General features: G+C 48.4%; 1 protein-coding gene across 1 annotated transcript in view; it reads left to right on the top strand.

Annotated features, from left to right (window-relative positions):
• Positions 1-24859, top strand: part of BATF2 (basic leucine zipper ATF-like transcription factor 2) — a 39134-nt gene extending 14275 nt beyond the window's left edge. Inside the window, exons 2-3 of the mRNA XM_073657919.1 lie at positions 3746-3853; positions 23641-24859. Of these exons, the coding sequence (XP_073514020.1) occupies positions 3746-3853; positions 23641-23841 (309 nt within the window). The 3' untranslated portion in view covers positions 23842-24859. The remainder of the gene's footprint in view (positions 1-3745; positions 3854-23640) is intronic.
• The last annotated feature ends 228 nt before the right edge of the window (positions 24860-25087 follow it).

The raw sequence follows: 25087 nt of genomic DNA, 5'->3' as shown, positions 1-25087 counted from the left end.
TCCATCCAGCCAAGGGCCTGCAGCCTAGCACCGCCGGGACACTCCCTTCATCCAGCCCAGGTCCTGCTGCCTCGCACCGCCCGGACACTCCCTTCATCCAGCCCAGGTCCTGCAGCCTCGCACTGCCGGGACACTCCCTCCATCCAGCCCAGGGCCCTCAGCCTTCCACCGCCAGAACACTCCGTTCATCCAGCCCAGGGCCTGCTGCCTCGCACCGCCGGGACACTCCCTCCATCCAGCCCAGGGCCTGCAGCCTCGCACCGCCGGGACTCTCCATCCAATCCAGGGCCTGCAGCCTCGCACCACCGGGACACTCCCTCAATCCAGCCCAGGGCCTGCAGCCTCGCACCACCGGGACACTCCCTCCATCCAGCCCAGGGCCTACAGCCTCATATCGCCGGGAAACTCCCTCCATCCAGCCCAGGGCCTGCAGCCTAGCACCGCAGGAACACTCCCTACATCCAGCCAAGGGCCTGCAGCCTAGCACCGCCGGGACACTCCCTTCATCCAGCCCAGGTCCTGCAGCCTCGCACCGCTGGGACACTCCCTTCATCCAGCCCAGGGCCTGCTGCCTTGCACCGCCGGGACACTCCCTCCATCCAGCCCAGGGCCTACAGCCTCACATCGCTGGGAAACTCCCTTCATCCAGGCCAGGGCCTGCAGCCTAGCACCGCAGGAACACTCCCTCCATCCAGCCAAGGGCCTGCAGCCTAGCACCGCCGGGACACTCCCTTCATCCAGCCCAGGTCCTGCAGTCTCGCACCGCCCGGACACTCCCTTCATCCAGCCCAGGTCCTGCAGCCTCGCACTGCCGCGACACTCCCTCCATCCAGCCTAGGGCCTGCAGCCTCGCACCGCCGGGACACTCCCTCCATCAAGCCCAGGGCCCGCAGCCTCCCACCGCCAGAACACTCCCTTCATCCAGCCCAGGGCCTGCTGCCTCGCACCGCCGGGACACTCCCTCCATCCAGCCCAGGGCCTGCAGCCTCGCACCGCCGGGACTCTCCATCCAATCCAGGGCCTGCAGCCTCGCACCACCGGGACACTCCCTCCATCCAGCCCAGGGCCTGCAGCCTCGCACCACCGGGACACTCCCTCCATCCAGCCCAGGGCCTACAGCCTCATATCGCCGGGAAACTCCCTCCATCCAGCCCAGGGCCTGCAGCCTAGCACCGCAGGAACACTCCCTACATCCAGCCAAGGGCCTGCAGCCTAGCACCGCCGGGACACTCCCTTCACCCAGCCCAGGTCTTGCAGCCTCGCACCGCTGGGACACTCCCTTCATCCAGCCCAGGTCCTGCAGCCTCGCACCGCCGGGACGCTCCCTCCATCCAGCCCAGGGCCTGCAGCCTCGCACCACCGGGACACTCCCTCCATCCAGCCCAGGGCCTGCAGCCTCGCACCACCGGGACACTCCCTCCATCCAGCCCAGGGCCTACAGCCTCATATCGCCGGGACACTCCCTCCATCCAGCCCAGGGTCCGCAGCCTTGCACCGCCGGGACACTCCCTCCATCCAGCCCAGGGCCTGCAGCCTTGCAGCGCCAAGACACTCCCTCCATCCAGCCCAGGGCCCGCAGAATTGCCCCACTTCTCTCGCCGCCGCCAGGTTCCTGCAGCAGCAACCATCCTTCCTACATTTGGACTATAAAACGCACACCAATTTTCTTCACAAATTTGGGGGGGGAAAGTGCGTCTTACAGTCCAAAAAATACGGTAAATACTTTTTAAGGAATTCGATAACACAATTTTGCTATAAGATTGTACCAAACACCTGTGGAGTCAAAATGCTCACTGCACCCCAAGATAAATTCCTATAAGGTTGCAGTTTTCAAAATGGGATCTTTCTCTCTGAGGCCTGTGTTTTTTAGTAGTACTATACGACCCTATATGGGATATTTCTAAAAACTACTGAAACAGGGTAATAAATATTAAATGTGTTGTCCGATACAAAAACTTTTTTTTTTCCGGAGTAGATGTTCTTAATATAAAATACGGAGGCATACTCAGCTACCAGCAGCTCTATGGATCCAGCACAGCCTGCTCCGGAGGTCTGATCTGGCTCTGGAAGGGACGCCTGATCCGTTCAGAAGTCACAGAACCTCTGAAGCCTGTGATTGACTGCAGCGGTCAGGTGACTAGTAGATCACACTTTTGTGTGATCCTGATTGCAGTGAGCAGGAGAGGGATGAGAACACACCTGCATACACTGACACTGTGTGTGTTCTTGACCCCTGCAGTGTCAGTGTGTGTATGACTGAGGATTTAGATCAAGCAGGGCACCAAAGCGAGCACTGTCAATCATCATAAGGGATGGGGTGGAGAATGGTAACTGAAGGGACAGAAGGATGCGCTAAGCCCTTGGCCATTCCAAGGGTGCACCAAAGCCCCTTCATTTACATATCTAATAAAACAGTTTTTGTATGAAACAAAATTATTAAAATCTACAATACCGTCAAGATTTTTATAGGGGCTAAGTCCTTTATATGAATATCTAAATAGTTCAATTTTGGCAGTGACAGACTCCCTTTAAAACAGATCTATCACCAGGTTACACAATAAAACTGCAGGCAACGTAACATGCAATTAAAATTTAGGCCACTAGGTGGAGCTGTAATTTAATGTATTGCATTGCGTCTGTTTTCTATAAAATAAGTATACTACTAAAAGGAATCTGTCCCCAGATTTTTGCTGCTGGCATGACGTACGGGCAGAGACCTTGATTCCAGCAATGTGTCAATTACTGGGCTGCTTGTTGCAGTTTTGAAAAAATCCCTGTTTTATCTGCTGCAGACCTAGCAGTTCTCTGACTGCTCTGTATAACCCCGCCCACACCACTGATTGGCAGTTTTCTGTGTACATTGTCAGCAAGCAGCCAATAAGTGGCGGGGGCGGGGTTATACACCTCTCAGGAATATGGAGGACTACATGTCAGCAGGTTTACTAGTCCTCTAAGGCAGGGTTCCCCAACTCCAGTCCTCAAGGCCCACCAACAGGTCATGTTTTCAGGATTTCCTTAGTATTGCACAGGTGATGGAATTATTGCCTGTGCAGGTGATGCAATTATCACCTGTGTAATACTAAGGAAATCCTGAAAACATGACCTGTTGGTGGGCCTTGAGGACTGGAGTTGGGGAACCCTGCTCTAAGGATAATCTCCTGCTGATAAAACAGTGGTTTTATCAAAACTACAGCAAGTAGCCTAGTAAGTGACACATCACTGGAATCAGGGGCTCTGTCTTTACATTATGCTGCTCTCAGATTAGGTGGCAAAAAGCCGGTGACAGATTCCCTTTAAAAATAGAAAAAATATATATTAAAGTTGTGTTTTGTTTTTATTGTTTAAAGTTTTTGTGGGTTTAAAACAATAAAAAGCTTAAGCTGCCCATAGACATCAGCCATTTACACAACACACCCTCCCTCTGTCTTTCCATCTCTCAAGGTTTTAATTGTTTTGTCTTTTCTGGGGTTTTTTATTTTGTTTTGTTGTCTTCAATAAAATGTATATTTTGATTATTTGGTCCTTTTTGAGTTTTTGTAGGTATAAAAGCTGTGGTTTGGTCCAGTGGATCCTATGAGTATTTCACATATTTGCATACTACGCTCTCTTTAGGTGTTCATATTGTATGGTTAGGCCTGTCTGCTTCTGTGTATGGAGTGTATTTGAATACTTTAGGGTATGATGACAGAAAAAAAAAAACATAAATGTAGGCAAAATTATATATTTTTGATCATTTATTTTACAGCAGGAGGAAAAAACAGAACCTGGAAAACTGAAAAAAAGGTTAAGAAACCAAGCAGCTGCCTGCAAGAGCCGGCAAAAGCAGACGGAGCGAGCCGACACTCTTCACCAGGTACGGCTATCGGACCAATATGCAATTGGCCAAGAACATTATCCCAAATATGCACGATAACATCCCGTGCTCGCTCACTGTTAACATGTGCGCCTTATGCGTACCCTCCAACATTTAAAGGGGCCATTCGTCACCATTTTCTGAGACATGTAACTAAACTATAAAACATTTTCTTCCCTTTATGGGAGGCACTTCACTTTAACGTTGCAAGCTATATTTATCAAAACTTTATAAAACACTTTTCATACGTTTCTTGTAACAGGTTACAGTTCATGCTGTAACCGGGTGTCCATTTTACTTTAGAACAGGTGCAACAAGTAGCAGCATGAGGGACCCGTCCGCAAACCCTCAACGTAGGCCCTGGGCGTGGCTGTAGGGCATGGGCGATCCTGGAGTTGGACCACGGCTTCCGCCACGCCAAACGGGTTTTTGTTCTGTGATCATGGTTATTAATATAAAACCAATAGGGTGCACTTTAAGAAGTGCTGAACTATTTACAATGCAAGTTCTTGGCCGTTCACTCTCCCCAGCCTGGAGTCTCTATACCCTGGCGGGTACCTAAATAAACACACGCTATAAGGCAAAACATTATTTTCAAACGTTCAACTACTGCACCCTTACGGGTGACTATGTACACAATCAGTCCCACTGGCTGAACTAATAGTGGGGACCCCGCCTGGGGTATTTCTGATTCTTTCCTGACCCAGCCGGGTCATAAGGTATATCCTGCGGGGGGGTGTCCTCGGTGATGCGGTACACGTGCAGGGCGTACCACCCACGTTCCACGTGGTGGCGTGTATATGTGACGCGGTACCCTGGATACAGATTCCGGTCAGGATGGCCTTCCTCCAGCTCGGGCTCCACATCCCGCCGGTTCACAAATATGTCCCTTTCAAAGTCGGGACTGCGGATAAAGCCCCACCCAGCCTGCAGGTTAAACTTTACCACGAGGCCTTCCTCGCGGGGGCTGGGGTGGGCCGACTCCGTCTGACGGACCTGTGCCTTTGCGGCCTTGTTCCGAGCCTCCAGGCGGTCACAGCGCGCCTGCTGCACGCGCCGCTCCTTCTCCAGCTGCCGGAGCTCCCGCCTGCAGAACTCCTTCCTCCGCAGGGCTTCGGCCTGGGTCTCCTGCGGGAACCCCATCAGGTCCCCCCCCTGGTTGTCCCAGCAAAACTCCTCTCCTGCTGAGTAGGCAACCAGGGGCACTGGTGTTGGGAGTAGCAGGCACGGCTGCTGGTCCTCGAACCGGGCTGACCAATCGAAGACCGGCGCGCCGTACACCCACTCGGGTGCCGGGAAGGCATCCAGTAGCAGGCCCGTGGCTTCAGCGCCCAGGAGTGGAGGCTCCTGGCTGAGTAGCTGCTCCAGGGAGGGCATGGCGGCATACGGGGAGTGCTGGGAAAAGAGGCCCAGGAGCAGGTCGGCGCTGGCAGCGCCCGGGATAGGGGATTCTTTCCTACCTGCTCCTGTACTCCATATGGCCTCCTGGTTCTCCGCGAGCTCCGCCGGGGCTGTGGTGCTGCTGCTAGCATCCAGTGTCACCTTCCGCCGTGCTGCCAATTTTTCCAGCAGCTCGCTCCTCCACTTTGCGACCGCTGCTTGCTGGGCTTGCTCCACTTGTTGGCCCAGCTCGAGGACCTCGCTCTGGAGGAACTCCACGTCCTCCGGGGACAATTTCTCAACTTCTCCCTCCAGGGTTGGAGGTCAGAGGCGGAGGCTGGACTTTTGCTTCCTTCCATTCTGGCTGCGGGTGCGGTCTGTCTAGACTGGTTAAGACCACACCCTGTCTCCATTCCTTCTCTCCTCCTCCTCTCTTCTTTCGGGGGCGGTCCCATGGCAATCTGCTGTCGGTCACTCCCTGTGACGGCCTCCCTTCCTTGACGGACACATCTATGCGGACAGTCACTGTTGCAAGGGGCAGGGTTGGCTTTTGGCCCCATTCCGGGACCCGGCCCACGATGGGAGGTTCCATACTGTTGTCCGTTAGCACGCACATAATGGCGCCCGTTCTTCTGGGGCGAGCGCCACATTCAGTATCATAACACAATTCTTTAGGCACACTTCACCCGCCGGTACGGGGTGGTCACGTATCCTGTTCGTGACGCCAAAACATGACGCGCCCCCAGGGCCGTGGGGTACTCGGCAGCCGGGCCTATGGATGCCGGTCCGGGGAATATCACGGTGGCTGGCCCGGTCTGTGACCCAGGGCGGTCAGTGCAAAAAGGGGATATTTTTATATGGGGTTTTTGGGATTGTTCGTGACGCCACCTGTGGAATGCGGCAAAAGGGGTGCCGCCGCTGCGGAGCAGTCCTCTGGAGCTAGTGTAACGGCAGCTGGGGTGGTGTGGCTCTCCACAGGTAGAGCTTAGCTCCAGGGCAGTATAAGGTATAATGGATGGTGGTTGTGCTGGGCGCTGTGGTGCAGAGAGGGAATATTGGCGCAGATTAAATAATTGGACAGAGGCGGTGCGGTGCAGTCATCTGTGTCTTTACTCACAGTTCTTTAGTTCCACAGGGTGCACTGTCAGCTTACAGCCTCCCGCGTCGTGTTGCGTTCACCAGGCAGGAGTTCAGTTCTTCCTCAGGTGATTTGGGAATGCCTGGCAGAACCCCACTTTCCTGTGTTCCTCACTAGACCGACTTCACACTGGGTCTTTCTCCCTCCTGCTCTGCGCTGCCCACTCTCAATCCCGCTCGGGTGCTCTGAAGTCCCTCCTGTGCGTCGGATCCTGGACCTGCTTGACCCTCCTGGGGATTAAAATGCGGCTTACGATCCCTCTGTCTTCTGACAGATTCGGGGCGTACGGGTGCTGTCCTGCACTCGCCATACCCCCTAGGATCACTTCTTAGAACGGAGCCTACTCCTTGCTCCCCTCCTGGGCCTCCAGTCCTGGCCCTACTTGTGGAGCAGAGCTCCTAGTGAGACTCTGCTCCGAGACTGTTCTTCTGAACTGTCCCGAGCTGTTCTTCTGAACTGCTCTCCTCTACTCCACTCACTCCTTCACTGAACTATCTATGATGGCTTCCCTATATGTACTCCTACCAAAGTGCTCCCCTTAACTACTTCCTCCACCCACACCCACTACTGGTTCCCCCTATCTTTGGGTTCCCCCCACTCCAGCCAGGGTCAGGGCTCAGCAGGAAACATACATTGCGTCGTGCCCTTCCAGCCGGCCTGGAGCAGTGTAGTGTTGGATGCAGGTGTTGGGATTCCGGGCAGCACTCCCTCCTTACCTGAGAGGTAGGAGATACCACACCTCTGGGTGAGGTGCAGTACCTCTGTGGCAACTGAACCCTCAAGGGCGCCACATCTTCATTGTCTATACGAGTTCCCTGTGAAATGTAAACACATAATTCAACAGATACCAAGAGGAGTGAGGGCCCAGCTCACAGGCTTACGATCTAATCTATAAGCATAATCACAATGAGATAAAATGATGGTCTCCTATCAGGACAAGACTTAGCCGGAGAATCATGTCAGTCATATGGGCCTTCAGCTTCCTTGGCACCCGTTAGTTGGATCCGGGTAGGGATGGGGGGCAAAGAACGCCCAGGATGGTGTGTCCCGGGGTTGTGTGCCTTAAATGGCGGTCAAGAGTTTGACAGCGGCATTTAAGGGGTTAACAGTAGTTATCAGAGCAGATTTTAAGACTGGTTCCTTTTTATAATATAAGCCAGTCCCAGCTTCAAGAACTTTCTAGTGAGGCGTGTGGATAGGAAAAGCGGACTGCCCACTGCTGGTAAGTTACAGCAGACTATTGCACCATAATAAAACTATTAAACATGTTCTGCTACATCTCATTTTTGGAGGACCGCATTCCAGCCTTGTAAAATTGCATTGTCCTTGGCGCAAACACAGCGTAAGAGGAAAGGACAAAAGTCATTGCATAGCAAAATAGCATTCAAAGTTTCAGAGACCACCACCCCCATAGATGTATTGGCCCCGTAAGGAACTCGCCTATATGGGCCCGAGAGTAACTATCACTAATCTATGGCTGCCTTTTGTATTTAGGAAAAGAGTGGGGCGCCACAGATTGGTGATTTTTCTAAATAAAAGAACTGTCCATAACACCCTCCTAAAGGTCCAGACTTTTTAACAGAGGTCCGAACTTTTAATGCTTTGCGCTAACCCAGGGCTGCCGCATCCTTTACTAATGGGTTACTGAACGATATGACATTGCCAATCGGCAAGTGCTCAGTAAAGGGTGCGGGAGCACTTGCTTAGTAATCACCTATAAAAATGGCTTGAGAAGCAGAGCTACGTGTGACTAAATATGTACTATTAGGGTTGTCACCAAATACTGAATATATAACTTATAAAAGTGACAGTTCCAAGCAAAATGTAACATAATCAATTTTGCTACCTCATCTGAGAGCAGCATGATGTTGGTAAAGAGAAGCTGAATCCAACGATGTATCACTTAGAATACTGGGTGCAGCCGTTCTGACTAGTGTTGAGCGATACCTTCCGATATCGGGAAATATCGGATCGGATTGGATCGGACCGATACCGAAAAAGTATCGGATATCGCCAATGCAAGTCAATGGGACATAAATATCGGAATTAAAATAAACCCTTTCTTTCCTTGTAGGTTAATTCTACATGAAGGAAAACAACTAAGAATAATGTAGAATGTATTGGGGGAGGTGGGGGAGACAATAAAGGCATAGAGGTTTAGCCCAATCAAATGGAATAGCAGGAATTACTATTTTTTTAAGATGTTCTGAGTTACGGAAATATTAACTATGTTAAGTATTTTTATATTTTGTCAGATATTTATGTTTCACTACTTCCATGCTCTTCACCTTCTTTTTTACTTCTCCCACACTTTCTCCTTCATCATCCTCAGCATCTTTTTCATCCACTTCTTCTTCACCTTCTTCTTCTTCACCTTCTTCGTATTATTCTTTTTTTTACATTCTTCATATTCTACTTCTTCATCTTCTTCATATTCTTCTTCTTCATCATATTCTTATTTGTGACAGGCATTCCTGTAGTTGTTATCTATAAAAGGTTGGACATTACACCTTTCGTTCTGCCCGTCACAAAAGATTCACAACAGGATTTGTCCGCGTTCAGTTTGGCCTGCAGCAGCAGGTCTTTTCCAGGGGCACCACGAGGAGGAACGGACTCACCCCCATACACTGCTTAGTCATATTCTGCTTATAATTTAGATATTATCTTTTGCTCTGAATTTTAATCTTATGCTTAATGTTCTTCCGCTTTTTGTTCTGCAGCTTCTTGTATTTCTGCTTCTTGGTTTTCTGTCTCTTGTTCTTCTGTATCTTGGTACTTGTCTTCTCTTCTTTGTCCTCTTGGTCAACTTCTTCAGGGTCATCTTCTTGGTCTTCTTCAGGGTGGTCTTCAGGGTGGTCGTCTTCCGGGTCCTCGTCTTCGGGGTCCTCGTCTTCTTCGGGTTGGTCTTCTGGGTCCTCGTCTTCGGGGTCCTCGTCTTCTTCGGGGTGGTCTTCAGGGTCCTCGTCTTCTTCGGGGTGGTCTTCAGGGTCCTCGTCTTCTTCGGGGTGGTCTTCAGGGTCCTCGTCTTCAGGGTCCTCGTCTTCTTCGGGGTGGTCTTCAGGGTCCTCGTCTTCAGGGTCGTCTTCGGGGTCCTCGTCTTCTTCGGGTTGGTCTTCAGGGTCCTCGTCTTCAGGGTCCTCGTCAGGGAGATCCAGAGTGATTACCAAGAACCATTTCAAAAAGCTTGAACTTGGAAATGTAGCAGAAAGTACAAGAAGGCTGAGGAACTACCGAGGACCAGCTGACGGTACTGGAACCCGGATGGGTAGCAGAAGGTACAAGAGCCAATGGAACTACCGAGGACCAGCTGATGTTACTGGAACTCGGTTACTAAGCAGGAGGTACCTGTGCCAGAAAGCACTACCAAGGACCAGCAGACGTTGGTGGAACTTGGATACCGAGAAGGAGGCACCTAATCCAAAGGCACTGCCGAGAACCAGCTGACGGTACTGGAACCCGGATGGGTAGCAGAAGGTATCCATGTAAAAAAAAGTTCAAGTCCGCGAGCCGGCCGCAGTTACCAAAACCCACAGTCCTACAGGGGGTGCTTGTCCTATTGGCACTATGGAACCAGCCTTCATTGCCAGATCCCGCAGCCCACATAGGAGTCACCTAAACTGCAGGCACCATAGAGTCGGCTAACCCGACCGCAACACGACAGGACAACGCATTGGAGGCAGAGTGACGTTGACACTACCCGGAAACAGCTGGCGTGCTGGAACCAGGCTGGGCAGGAGGGAGTACCCGTGCCAAAGACACTGCCGAGAACCAGCTGACGGTACTGGAACCCGGATGGGTAGCAGAAGATACAAGAGCAAATGGAACTACCGAGGACCAGCTGACGGTACTGGAACCCGGATGGGTAGCAGAAGGTACAAGAGCCAATGGAACTACCGAGGACCAGCTGATGTTACTGGAACTCGGTTACTAAGCAGGAGGTACCTGTGCCAGAAAGCACTACCAAGGACCAGCAGACGTTGGTGGAACTTGGATACCGAGAAGGAGGCACCTAATCCAAAGGCACTGCCGAGAACCAGCTGATTGTACTGGAACCCGGATGGGTAGCAGAAGGTACCCATGTAAAAAAAAGTTCAAGTCCGCGAGCCGGCCGCAGTTACCAAAACCCACAGTCCTACAGGGGGTGCTTGTCCTATTGGCACTATGGACCAGCCTTCATTGCCAAATCCCGCAGCCCACATAGGAGTCACCTAAACTGCAGGCACCATAGAGTCGGCTAACCCGACCGCAACACGACAGGACAACGCATTGGAGGCAAAGTGACGTTGACACTACCCGGAAACAGCTGGCGTGCTGGAACCAGGCTGGGCAGGAGGGAGTACCCGTGCCAAAGACACTGCCGAGAACCAGCTGGCTGTGCTGGAACCCAGGGTAAATAATAAAAACGGAGTGGAGTCAGAGGCCTAATTGGAGCAAGTTTTAAATAAGTAGCACAGTGAATGTGGACAGAGCAGGAGAAATTACCGTGAACACAGCAGGGGAACAGCTGACGTTACTGAACCCCAATAACACCGCAGCAAGTGTTGACTGTGCAGACGGCACCTCTGAGCGCCAACTGGCGGTGCTGGAGCCCAGGGATAAGAATAAAAACAGAGGAGCCAGAGGTGTAATTGGAGCAACTTTAAAATGTGTAGTACAGTGGATGTGGACAAAGCAGGAGAAATTGCCGTGAACACAGCAGGGGAACAGCTGACGTTACTGAACCCCAATAACACCGCAGCAAGTGTTGACTGTGCAGACGGCACTTCTGAGCGCCAACTGGCGGTGCTGGAGCCCAGGGATAAGAATAAAAACAGAGGAGCCAGAGGTGTAATTGGAGCAACTTTAAAATGTGTAGTACAGTGGATGTGGACAAAGCAGGAGAAATTGCCGTCCGCACAGCAGGGGAACAGCTGACGTTACTGAACCCCAATAACACGGCAGCAAGTGTTGACTGTGCAGACGGCACTTCCGAGCGCCAACTGGCGGTGTTGTAGCTCAGGGATAATACTGAAAACAGAGGAGCAAGAGGTGTAATTGGAGAAACTTTCAAATCTGTAGTAGTGAGAATGTGGACAGAGCAGGAGAAATTGCCGTCCGCACAGCAGGGGAACAGCTGACGTTACTGAACCCCAATAACACGGCAGCAAGTGTTGACTGTGCAGACGGCACTTCCGAGCGCCAACTGGCGGTGTTGTAGCTCAGGGATAATACTGAAAACAGAGGAGCCAGAGGTGTAATTGGAGAAACTTTCAAATCTGTAGTAGTGAGAATGTGGACAGAGCAGGAGAAATTGCCGTCCGCACAGCAGGGGAACAGCTGACGTTACTGAACCCCAATAACACGGCAGCAAGTGTTGACTGTGCAGACGGCACTTCCGAGCGCCAACTGGCGGTGTTGTAGCTCAGGGATAATACTGAAAACAGAGGAGCCAGAGGTGTAATTGGAGAAACTTTCAAATCTGTAGTAGTGAGAATGTGGACAGAGCAGGAGAAATTGCCGTCCGCACAGCAGGGGAACAGCTGACGTTACTGAACCCCAATGACACGGCAGCAAGTGTTGACTGTGCAGACGGCACTTCCGAGCGCCAACTGGCGGTGTTGTAGCTCAGGGATAATACTGAAAACAGAGGAGCCAGAGGTGTAATTGGAGAAACTTTCAAATCTGTAGTAGTGAGAATGTGGACAGAGCAGGAGAAATTGCCGTCCGCACAGCAGGGGAACAGCTGACGTTACTGAACCCCAATGACACGGCAGCAAGTGTTGACTGTGCAGACGGCACTTCCGAGCGCCAACTGGCGGTGTTGTAGCTCAGGGATAATACTGAAAACAGAGGAGCCAGAGGTGTAATTGGAGAAACTTTCAAATCTGTAGTAGTGAGAATGTGGACAGAGCAGGAGAAATTGCCGTCCGCACAGCAGGGGAACAGCTGACGTTACTGAACCCCAATAACACGGCAGCAAGTGTTGACTGTGCAGACGGCACTTCCGAGCACCAACTGGCGGTGTTGGAGCTCAGGGATTACAGTTCAGGTGGTAGAAACATGAACAGAACAGGAGACCTGGATACTGTTGCCAACCAATTATTTATTCTGGAAGAGGACTGGCAAATTCATGAGAGATCCAGGCCTTGTTCATTTTGAGAAAAGTAAGCCAGTCAACGTTATCGGAGGATAGTCGCATGCGACGGTCTGTTAGTACACCACCTGCGGCACTAAAGACGCGTTCCGATAATACACTAGCAGCAGGGCAAGCTAGCACCTCCAATGCATACTGACTAAGCTCTGGCCATGTATCCAGCTTACAGACCCAAAACTTGAAGGGAGAAGAGCCATCTGGGAGTACACTAAGAGGGCAAGACATGTAGTCTGTCACCATCTGACGGAAACGTTGCCTCCTGCTGACTGGAGCCGTCTGTGATGGTGTAGACATTTGTGGCGGCGGGGACACAAAACTTTGCCACATTTCGGCCATACTGGTCTTGCCTTGTGCTGAGGCGCTGCTTTTGCTCCCTCTTTGTGCAGAGCTTCCTCCACTGCCTCGACGCACTGAGCTGCTTTGTAAAGCACTAGCAGCACTGCTCTCGGTTGGAATGGAGAACATGATGGAATGCACCAGTGCATCTTGGTACTCCCGCATTTTACGCTCCCGGTTCAACGGTGTTATGAGGCTTTGTAAGTTGTCCCGGTAGCGAGGATATAGGAGGGTGGACACCCAATAATCAGCCGTGTTGAGAATGTGGGCGATGCGGCGGTCGTTTCTCAGGCACTGCAGCATGAAATCAACCATGTGCTGCAGACTGCCAACTGGCCAAGAAACGCTGTCCCCTGCTTGAGGCGTGATCTCTGCCTGCTCTGCATCACCCCACCCTCGCTCTAGATACTGACTACTAGAGCATTGTGTACCTCCCTCCTCTGGACAGATGTCTTCCTCATCCATTGACTCCTCCTCATCCTCCTCACAAAGTGTCCCCTGCCTAGGCCTTTGTGAGGAACCACGTTGCGCAGACTGTAGAGAAGCAGATGGCATTTGTGACTCCTCATCCTCCACCTCTTCCAAAACCTCGTCCCTTAGTGCTTGCAGTGTTTTTTCAAGCAGGCAGATAAGGGGGATAGTCATGCTGACTAGTGCATCATCTGCACTCGCCATCCGCGTGGAATAATCGAAGGCACGCAAAACGTGGCAAATGTCCTTCATAGAGGCCCACTCAGTGGTGGTGAAGTGTGAACGGCGCGCACTGCGACTTCTTTGCGCCTGCTGCAGCTGGTACTCCATTACTGCTGCCTGCTGCTCACACAACCTCTCCAACATATGTAACGTTGAATTCCACCTGGTGGGTAGGTCACATATGATGCGATGTTCCGGAAGACGTAATCGGCGCTGCAGAGCTGCAATGCGTGATCTTGCATTGCTGGAACGCCGCAAGTGAGCGCACTCTATGCGGACCTTGTGAAGCAGTGCATCAAGATCCGGATAGTCCCTCAAAAAACTCTGCACGACCAAGTTGAGCACATGTGCCAGACATGGGATGTGAGTGAGGTTGCCTAGGCCCAGAGCTGCCACCAGATTTCGGCCATTGTCACACACTACCATGCCTGGCTGGAGATTCGCTGGCACAAACCACACGTCGCTCTGCTGCTTGATGGCATTCCAGAGCTCCTGCGCTGTGTGGCTTCGATTCCCCAAATAAATTAATTTTAATACGGCCTGTTGACGTTTGGCCACGGCTGTGCTCATATCGGTCATCATAACAGGTAACCGTTCACGGGTCGATGTGGAGGTAGACCGTGACGGCTCCTGCAGCGCTGATTCAGAGGAACTGGAGCATGAGGAGGAGTCAATGTGTACAGACTGGATTCCTGCAATCCTTGGAGTTGGCAGAACACGTACAGCGCCACTCTCAAGATTTGTACCCGGCTCCACAACATTTACCCAATGGGCAGTGAGGGAAAGGTATCGTCCCTGTCCATGCTTACTGGTCCACGCATCGGTGGTCAGGTGGACCTTGCTACTGACGGCGTTTTGTAGCGCATGTTTAATTTTTCCCTCCACATGATGTTGCAGGGCAGGGACGGCTTGCCTGCTGAAATAAAAGCGGCTGGGCACGTTGTATTGTGGGACTGCCAATGCCATAAAGTTACGGAATGTGTCAGTCTCCACCAGCCTGAATGATAGCATTTCAAGGGCCAGTAGTTTAGCAATGCCAGCATTCAGAGCCTGTGCTCGGGGGTGGTTTGCCGAGTATGGGCGCCTTTTCTCCCATGCCTGTGCTAACGATGGCTGTAGACTGGCCTGGGAGTGTGAGGATGACTGGGAAAGTGGTGCTGTGGGTGGAATTACACTGTGTCTCTGTACAACAGTGCCAGAGATTCTTCCATGGCGATCCTGTGAGGAAGCCGAACCAGCTGTGTGTGAGCTGGAGGAAGAGGCTACAACACGAGCTGAAGAGGTGGTAGGTGGCGCTGTAGGTTGGCCTAGGTCTTCAGTGTGTTTTTGTAACTCCACCACGTTCTTGGTCCGCACATGTTTCCACATATTTGTGGTATTGAGGTTGCTGACACTTTTCCCTCTTTTCACATTCTGATTACACAGCTTGCATTTGACAAAGCAAATGTCATCTGCAACTGTGTCAAAAAAGGACCAGGCACTGCAAGTCTTGGGAGCGCCCACTTTGGATTTTGGAAGAGCCATGCTCCTAATGGGTGCCGAAGTGGAGGCTACAGGCAACCAAGTCTGCCCCCTCCCTCTCCCTCCTTTTTGGGCCGTTCGGGGAATCTCTTCCTCAGAGCTGCTCCCACCACCTTCCTGTCCCTCACGCCATGATGGGTCAAGGACCTCATCATCTACACCACCCTCTTCAAACAACTGCTTCTCCTAGGTAGTCTCGACAGCACAGTACGCACCAGAAAGTGGCACCTGAGTCTCATCATCAGATGCGTACTGAGGTGTGCTGCTGACCATAGGCACTGGCCCACCCGCCTCTTCAGATTCAGAGAGACAAAACGGTTGCGCATCACTGCATACTACCTCTTCTTCAAATTCTAGAATTCTGCTTGGCTGGCCCCCTCTTTCCAAGCCAAGAGATTCAGAGAACAGAAGTAGAGATGGCTCCTGTCCAGGGCTCTCTGACTGCCTGGGCAATTTGGCAGGTGGTGAAGAGACAGATGGGTGCTCTTCAGTGCTCAGGACCTGAGAGGATCTGGAACTAATTGAAGTCGATGCGTTAGCTGCCATCCATCCGACAACGGCTTCAATTTGGTCCTCGCGCAGCAGTGGGGTACGGCTAGCTCCTACAAAGCTGCGCATAAAGGACTGTTCCCTGGTAAAACTGGGGGATGCTGAGTCACTGGTGCCCGCAGCAGGCACAGAATCCCCACGTCCTCTCCCTGCAGGCACAGAATCCTCACATCCTCTCCCTGCAGAAACTCCACGCCCACGACCACGCCCACGACCACACGCCTTACTCCCTGCCTTCTTCATCTTGGTAGACTGATAAAGATAGGCAGAAAAGTACTAAGGGCTTAGTGTGCTTATTCCTGAACAGCTGCTAACAGGTATAAGAAACACTAATTTTATAAAGTGTGGACTAGACTTTAATATGAGCTAATGTGGCCTACACAACTGTAAAGTGGAGTGTTTGGTGAACTTTATTTATTTTTTTTTGTCACAAAAAGACACTGGATGTGCCTAAAGATGTAATAACGATAGTATCACAAACTTTTTGTAGCTATTACAATGTAGGAAGGTAACCTACAATGCAATAGATGAGGCTGCAAAAAATAGGCTAATACTAATCTGGCTGGGGCTGCAGGGCCCAATGCTGCAGAAAGGCTCCTCTATCTACTCCTATATAGTGTGTTTGGAACCAATTTAGCTGAATACGGATGGAACCACCACACTAATAGGAGATATCAGGAAAAATTATGAATTGGCAAAAAAGGACAATGTATGAGGCAGTGACACACACTGAGTGCACTACAACCAGACGTGGTTGAAGCACACACTACAGGGTGAGCTGCACTCACACACAGAGACCTTGCAGACAGCGGTGAACAGCACAGGGAACTGTGCACTAGTGCTGCAAGGCACAGCGATTTATAAAGTAGCTTGGGTAAAGCAGTATAGAGCAAATAGGTAGCTAAAACTGTCCCTCAGAACAACAGCGTCCTATCCCTAACTGAATTCACAGCAGAGTGAGCTCAAAATGGCGGCGGCGGCTTTTATAGTGCATCATGACATCATTTCAGCAGCCAATCAAAGCCATGCCATTAGTTAAGATGCCTACATGCCTAACAGGATGTGCCCACACTTCTTAGGATCCTCATTGGCTGAATAAAATGAAAATGGCTCATTGCATTATGGGAACTTCCGATTCCGGTATACGATATTGCAAAAGTATCGGAATTAAGTATCGGAATTCCGATACCGCGAATATCGGCCGATACCCGATATTTCAGTATCGGAATGCTCAACACTAGTTCTGACACAATCAGAGCTTTTAGACTTAGAATGGAGCAGAGCTGAAAAAGCTAACCCCACCCACACCACAGCTAACCCCGCCTACACCATAGCTAACCCCGCCCAAATCACAGCTAACCCCGCCCACACCAGGCTCTCCATGTACAAAATCCATGAACCGTGAGGTGCTTATCACCAGGTATCTTTCTACTTACATACTTAGCACCTTATACTATTTTTTAATAATTTTCATGTATGCATCTATACTGTATTTATATAACTCATGTACTATTGAGGAAGCTTTTAACTATATCTAACATCCCCAGGATAATAATCATTAATGGAGCCCTTGACATATGAGCTGTATTATCATAGAAAATAATTATGTATTTTTCCCCTTTGATTCGTGGTAGCATGACGATCCTCTGTATTTTTTATTGGATTTAATCATGTAAATAATACTACAATTAAGATTGATTATTTGGAGGTTCGGACTGGCCCATAGGAGAACAGGAAAATCCTCCGGTGGGCCCCTCTGCAGAAGTGGGCACCACTCTATATGAGCAGTAGTTGCCACAATATACTTGATCCACTAAGTACAGACAGCGGCAACAGCATAAGTTTAACAAACTACCCAGTGAATCATTATATAGAAGCATAGCTAAATTTGTGAACGAGGGTAATGAAATATTTGCATATAGCTGAACAGTGTTATTGGTGGGCCCTTGGCATCTCAGTCTGACACTGAGTATTTGTGTTACATTTTGCTTGTGCTAATCATTTTTATAGGTTTATATAGTACTTGGTGAGTGCAAAGCATGAGATTTTGTGCTTGGTGGCTCCTGTCCAAATAGGTCTGGTCCTTAAGGGGTTAAAATAAAATGCATCCTCAGTATATTTCTCTTTGGTTTGGAGAATTATTTTTTACATTAACCACCAGATGTCAGTCGGACTCACATCTTTACACAAGAGCAGGAGGACAGTGTATATTGAGCGTTGTGGTTGAATGGTAGAATAGCAATATACAGTATATTGGCCAAACAATGAGGAAATGACACACAAGGCAAATCACAGCTTCTACAACGCCGATTGCTGATTTTGACCATCTATGACTGACCTCAAACACCCATGATCCAGCAGTGACTGCATTAAAGGGGTTTTCCGGTCTTAAAGGAGTTGTCCAGTACTTTTTTCAATTGCCCCAATGTATTTAGCTTATGCCCATAAATGTTTTTGTAATTACATTTAGTTGTATGTAATGCCTGTGAGTGGCGCTATCACTGGCCGCTCACAGGCATCACGTGACCCCAGCTGCCGCCGGCTGCGACATCCGCTGATGTCACGTCAAGTCCAGGCTGCAGCCGGGGTTGACGCACTGCTGCGTTCCACGGTGAGTGATAGGCTGTGGGTGGGGTTACCCTGCGCGTCACAGCCCAGCATCCTCCGCGCGCTCTTCCTCTCCTCATTCCTTGGGAAAGTGCACAGTGGATGCTGGGTGTGATGTGCGGGGTAACCCCACCCACAGCTCAGCATCCACCGCGGGGAGCGCGTCACTGATGTCACGCTTCACTTGACGTGACATCAGCTGAAGAAAAAGCCAGCTGCCGCCGGGGTTCACGTGATGCCTATGAGTGGCCAGCTATAGCGCCGCTCACAGGCAATACATACAACTAAAGGTAATTACAAAAACACTTATGGGCACATGCTAAATACATTGGGGCAATTGAAAAAAGTACTGGACAACTTCTTTAAGCTACAAGTCTGCCGTTACTCTATGTGTTCTGCATGCCGTGAGCATTCTCCCTCACTGGGAGTGGCATGCACGGGTGATTTGCATATGTGCCGACTAGACATGTGCGGCCTCTCTCATTGCAAATCTATTGAGCGAGGCCGGATACAGTCTAGTTGGAATGTGGCAGAAAGTAAGTATGCAGATAGCATACTTGCAGTCACATGACCACCCTCTCCCAGCACTGGCAAATCCTCACAGTGCGCATTGCACACATTGTGAGGATTCACAAGTCTGCAGTCACATAGAGTGACTGCAGACTTGAGCTTAACTCAAAACAACTCCTTTAAAGAGGACCTGTTGTCAGGTCAAAAGTGGCCAGTTTTTGCTCTTCTCCACCTCGACCCCACATAATTCCCTTTTATACAGGGTGGGCCATTTATATGGATACACCTAAATTAAATGGGAATGGTTGGTGATATCAACTTCCTGTTTGTGGCACATTAGTATATGGGAGGGAGAAAACTTTTCCAGATGGGTGGTGACCATGGCGGCCATTTTGAAGTCGGCCATTTTGGATCCAACTTTATTTTTTTCAATGGGAAGAGGGTCATGTGGCATCAAACTTATTGAGAATTTCATAAGAAAAACAATGGTGTGCTTGGTTTTAACATAACTATATTCTTTCATGAGTTTTTTTTACAAGTTTATGACCACTTATAAAATGTGTTCAAAGTGCTGCCCATTGTGTTGGATTGTCAATGCAACCCTCTTCTCCCACTCTTGACACACTGATAGCAACACCACATTAGAAATGCCAGCACAGGCTTCCAGTATCCGTTGTTTCAGATGCTGCAAGGACTGGATCCTTTTTATAATATAAGCCAGTCCCAGCTTCGAGAACTTTCTAGTGAGGCGTGTGGATAGGAAAAGCGGACTACCCACTGCTGATAAGTTACAGCAAACTATTGCACCATAATAAAACTATTATAGAAACATGTTCTGGCACATCCCATTTTTGGAGGACCGCATTCCAGCTTTGTTAAATTGCATTGTCCTTGGCGCTAAGACAACGTAAGAGGAAAGCACAAAAGTCATTGCATAGCAAAATAGCAATCAAAGTTGCAGAAACTACCACCATAGATGTATTGGCCCTGTAAGGAAGCTGAAGGCCCACATGACTGATACGATGATTCTCCGACTAAGTCTGGTCCTGATAGCAGACCGTCATTTTATCTCATTCTGATTATTCTCATAGATTAGATTGTAAGCCTGCGAGCTGGGCCCTCACTCCTCTTGGTATCTGTTGAATTATGTGTTTACATTTCACAGGGAACTCATATAGACAATGAAGACATTACAGAGTAAAGTGCTGCGGAATATGTTGGTGCTATAGAAATAAAAATGATTCAGTTTTATACTTGTATGCATGCGGATGTTATGCGATTCAATGCACGGATAGTACCTGGGTCTGGAGAAGAGGAGACTCTCATCCGACCCGCGTACCATAGTACCAGTAGTTAAAAAAGAATAAAATAAAATAAAAACATATACTTACCTTCTGATGGCCCCCTGTCTGCTCCTGGTGGCGCCTCTGACTCTTCGGCTGCTCGCGGTGGTGTCAAAGGACCTTCCATGATGTCATTTAGTCATGTGACAGGTCACGCAACCGCTGACATCGGCGGTCGCGCGACCTGTCGCATGACTAAATGACATCATGGAAGGTCCTTTTTAGAGCACTGCGAGCAGCCGAAGACACTGGACGCACCGGAGAAGGGGATCGGGGGCCATCAGAAGGTGAGTATAATGTTGTTTTTTTTTATTTTTCAACATTTTTATTCTTTTTTATTTTTTCCTATTGATGCATCGTAACTTGGTCACACAACATAAATCCATGCCGGTTGCATGGATTTATATAGTGTGACCAAGTTGTCAAGCACTTTCTCAAGTGATGCTAAAATCTTTTGGAAAAGCGCTTGACAACCCGCATGCAAAAACGCTTCACAAACGCTTCTACCTGGCAGAAAAAACACATGTAAAATCCGCATGCATTTTTTCTGCCAGGGAGATGCAGAAACGCTCCGCAGCATTTCTGCATCGTGGGTACTTAGCCTTAGTCTTCACAAGGTTGGCACACACTGTTGCTGGTCTGTTGGCCCATTCCTCCATGCAGATCTCCTCTAGAGCAGTGATGTTTTGGGTTTGTCGCTGGGCAACACAGATTTTCGGCTCCCTCCAAAGGTTTTCTATAGTGTTTAGGATATGGAGACTGGCTAGGCCACTCCAGGACCTTGAAATGCTTCTTGCGAAGCCACTCCTTCGTTGCCCTGGAGGTGTGCTTGGGATCATTGTCATGCTGAAAGACCCAGCCACTTTTCATCTTCAATGCCCTTGCTGATGGAAGGAGGTTTGCACTCAAAATCTCACGATATATGGCCCCATTGATTCTTTCATGTACACGGATCAGTTGCCCTGGTCCCTTGGCAGAGAAACAGCCCCAAAGCATGATGTTGCCACCCCCATGCTTCACAGTAGGTATGGTGTTGTTTGGATGCAACTCAGCATTCTTTCTTCTCCAAATACGACGAGTTGTGTTTCTACCAAACAGTTCTGCTTTGGTTTCATTTGACCATATGGCATTCTCCCAATACTCTTCTGATCATCCAATCATCCAAATGCTCTCTAGCAAACTTCAGAGGGGCCCGGACATGTAATGGCTTAAGCAGGGGGACACGTCTCGCACTGCAAGATCTGAGTCCCTGGCGGCGTAGTGTGTTACTGATGGTAGCCTGTGTAACGTTGGTCTCTGCAGGTCATTCACTAGGTCCACTGTGTGGTTCTGGGATTTTTGCTCACCATTTTTGAGATCATTTTGACCCCATGGGGTGGGATCTTGTGTGGAGCCCCAGATTGAGGGAGATTATCAATGGTCTTGTATGTCTTTATGTCTTCCATTTTCTAATTATTTCTCCCACAGTTGATTTCTTCACACCAAGCTGCTTGCCTTTTGCAGATTCAGTCTTCCCAGCCTGGTGCAGGGCTACAATTTTGTTTCTGGTGTCCTTCGACAGCTCTTTGGTCTTCACCATAGTGGAGTTTGGAGTGTGACTGTTTGAGGTTGCGGACAGGTGAATTTTATACTGAGAACAAGTTCAAACAGGTGCCAGTACTACAGGTAATGAATGGAGGACAGGGGAGCCTCTTAAAGAAGAAGTTACAGGTCTGTGAGAGGCAGAAATCTTGCTTGTTTGTAAGTGACCAAATACTTATTTTCCACCAAAATTTGAAAAAAATTTCTTTCCAAATCAGACAATGTGATTTTCAGGATTTGTTTTCTCATTTTGTCTCATAGTTGAGGTCTACATATGATGTCAATTACAGGCCTCTCTCATCTTTTTAAGTGGGAGAACTTGCACAATTGGTGGCTGACTAAATACTTTTTTTCCCCACTGTATCTCTGATCCATAGACCAGAAAAGTTCCAGTTTTATTTCATTGCTCCACAAAACAGAATCACAAAACTTTTATGACTTATATATGTGGTTTTCAGTATGCTGGATCAGACTTTTCTTCTGCTTTTGGGCCATTAGAGATGAACATGTTGGAGTTTGGGCACGGAGTCCTTCAACATTTAGTATGAATTTTATTGGGCAAATTGAAACCTCAGGGCAAAACAATGATCTTTTCGCTTAACTTTTTGGCCACCTCTTTCACGATGAATGAATGGGCTAGGATTGCTCAGGAATGCTGCCAGAAGCTGGTCTCTGCCTATGGCATCATGTTTGCAGCAGGTCATAACAGCCAAAGGTGCTCTTCTAAATACTAAAGACGCTTGTCATGATGGGGTGAATAATTTTGAGGCTGCAGTAGTCAGTAAAAGTGGCATTTTATGATGAATTTGGAGAAACCATTTGTTATATACTTTGTGTTGAGTTATTTAAATTCTTGTTTATTTATTGGAAACATCAAAAAGTTTGTACATTTTGCTACTAAACCTAATTTGCTATGGGAGTAGACTAATTTTCATTGTAACTCTAGGCTTATGGTGATTTAAATTCAGTTTAGTAGATGCCAGGATGACTTGGAGACCTGCAATGGTTCTTCTGCTACGACTCCTGGTCAATGCACTACATTCTTTGTCCATGACACCTTTCTTCTCACCCATGGGGCTTATAGCTGGATATTGTTCCATAGATTTTGCCATGCCTGTACAATGCAAGATATTTGGCATCTAGTGGAATTCATTTGGTTTGCAATATAATAAGCCACAACAAGGACGGCAAACATTGTCCCGTGATTTACAAGTAGCACGGATTAGTGGTACTCTATTGAAATATACTATCTCTTAGCAACATGGAGAAACACTGTGGGTGGATATTTCATGAGCCATGTTAGCTGTCTCATCTTGTTCTGATATTTTATAACTATCCAACCATCCACCCCATGGAAAAACCAGGAAAACTGATGTCATGGAAACTTTCTCAGGTTTATTATTTGACGGCTCTTACCATCGTAGTGTCAGCCTTGGATAAAGTCACGTCATGTCTCTGAGGAACTTCTTGTTGTAGGGTATAAAATGTAATGTAAAATAGGAGAAGTACTAATAGATATCTGTTATATCTACAGAAAATTGAAGGGGATTTTCTAGTAAATGAACATTTTTTTTAAATTAATAAGAGAAGTGATACCCAACTTCAAAGATCCCTTGTAGGTCCCATACCGATGCTCACGTAGTCCCTGCTGGTCTTGTCCTCAACAAACGAAAAATAACCAGAAATTCCCTCTTAATCAATCACTGTCCGCAGCGGTGATGTGTCTCATCCAGTAATTGGTTGAGCAGCCATTTCTGGTTTGTTGTAAAAAGGACCAGGAAGTGCTAACCGGTAGGGACCAAGTGACCGGTAAAACGAGAGCTGCGGCGGATGACTGGGGGTAAGTATCAATACCTTTCTTATTTCTTCTTCTTTAAACCTTTTTAAGAATAATTTTCATCCGCTTGTAAACCCCTTTAACTTGTTAGAACGTTAAATTATCTTATTGCTGTGTTTGCAGTGACTGACTTATTTTATGTTCATCTTTTACTTTCAGGAATTTGAACAACTAGAGAAGGATAACGCTGCCCTCCGTAAGGAGATCCAGAAGCTGCAACAGGAGCAAACATTCTGGACTAAAGTCTTACAGCAACATGAAGACACCTGCATTCTTCTGTCACCCGATATCATTCGGGAGTTACTCAAGCCAGAAGACCTGTTCCCTTCAAACGACATAGACCAATTTACTGATTTTTAAATTTTATTGAGGGACACTTATTGTTTTTAGCATCAAACACCAAGCAAAACACTAGTTGTTTTGCCTACCAAATGCCGATTTTCACCCTTCAAAATTTTTATACATAATCCCTCCCTTATGGCGTTTCTTTTAAAAGATCTGTTGAAAAGTTTTAAACTGACACACTGGGGTCTAAGGCCACAGCCCCACTATCGGTATTTTTTCTCAGGAGTGGGAGCCAAAACCAGGTGAGGAACAATCAGAGAAAAGGTATAATAGAAACAAGTCACCAATTCTGCATTTATCACCCACTCCTGGTTTTGGCTCCCACTCCTGAGAAAAAATACTGACCGAATACTGATAGTGGGACCATGGCCTTAGGGGTAACGTTTCTCCTTGTGAGAGTAACATGTCAGTGCAAGGAGACTTATAGGCCAGGCAATGATCCTCTGGGAAATTAAATATGAAAATTGCCTCTTTAGAAAGGAAGAGGACTAGAACTCTAGTGCCAACTATTAGAAGCAGTGATCCTAAAAGTCAATATCGATCATTTTGGCAAAAAGTTTTGCCACATGACTTAAGATAAAAGCCAATCCAGAACCTCAATTTGCAGACACGTGTTTTGGGATGCTGCCCCTCCTCAGTGCAAAGCATAAGATCAGATTAAAGCAGTATTTACTTAAAGAGTAACTAAACTTTTATTTGTTTACAGCATGGAAAGTTATGTAAATCACTTTATTAGGGAATTATTCTTCATTGCTGAAAAAAAACTTGCATGTAAGTGGCATCCAGACCCCTGTTTTTCCCCAGTCTATTTTCCTGCTTTCAGCTGCATTTTTATTAGAATGTACTCATTTGGACTGGAGTACAGGTGATGGCAGTGATGGGTCAGCACTTGTCTCCTCCTCTGAGTGTTCTACTCATCAGAACAATCCCCTTTAGCAGCTTGTCCCCAGAGTTAATGAGACATAGGTGCTGACCCTTTCACTGCTATCATCTGCACTCCAAATGAGTACGTTCTGATATCAATGCCGCTAAAAGCAGGCATATAGACTGTGGAAAAGTAGGGGTTTGAAAGCCATGTACAAGCAATTTTTTTTACAGGAATGATGACAAATCCCCTAAGAAAGTAAATTGCAAAGTTTCATAACTTTTCACACTGTACAAAATTATTAAAAACATTTCAAGTTTCAATAAAGAGAGCAGCGCATGTGCAGCAACTTCTACTCACAGCAACTGCAGCACCAAAACTTATTTTTTGACAATT

This window comes from Phyllobates terribilis, unplaced genomic scaffold, assembly GCF_046119375.1.
Source record: "Phyllobates terribilis strain yellow unplaced genomic scaffold, ASM4611937v1 Scaffold_13__5_contigs__length_258822181, whole genome shotgun sequence".
Taxonomy (NCBI): Eukaryota; Metazoa; Chordata; class Amphibia; order Anura; family Dendrobatidae; genus Phyllobates; species Phyllobates terribilis.
Note: the sequence above shows the minus strand (reverse complement) of the source record. Positions and strands in the feature narration are given on the sequence as shown.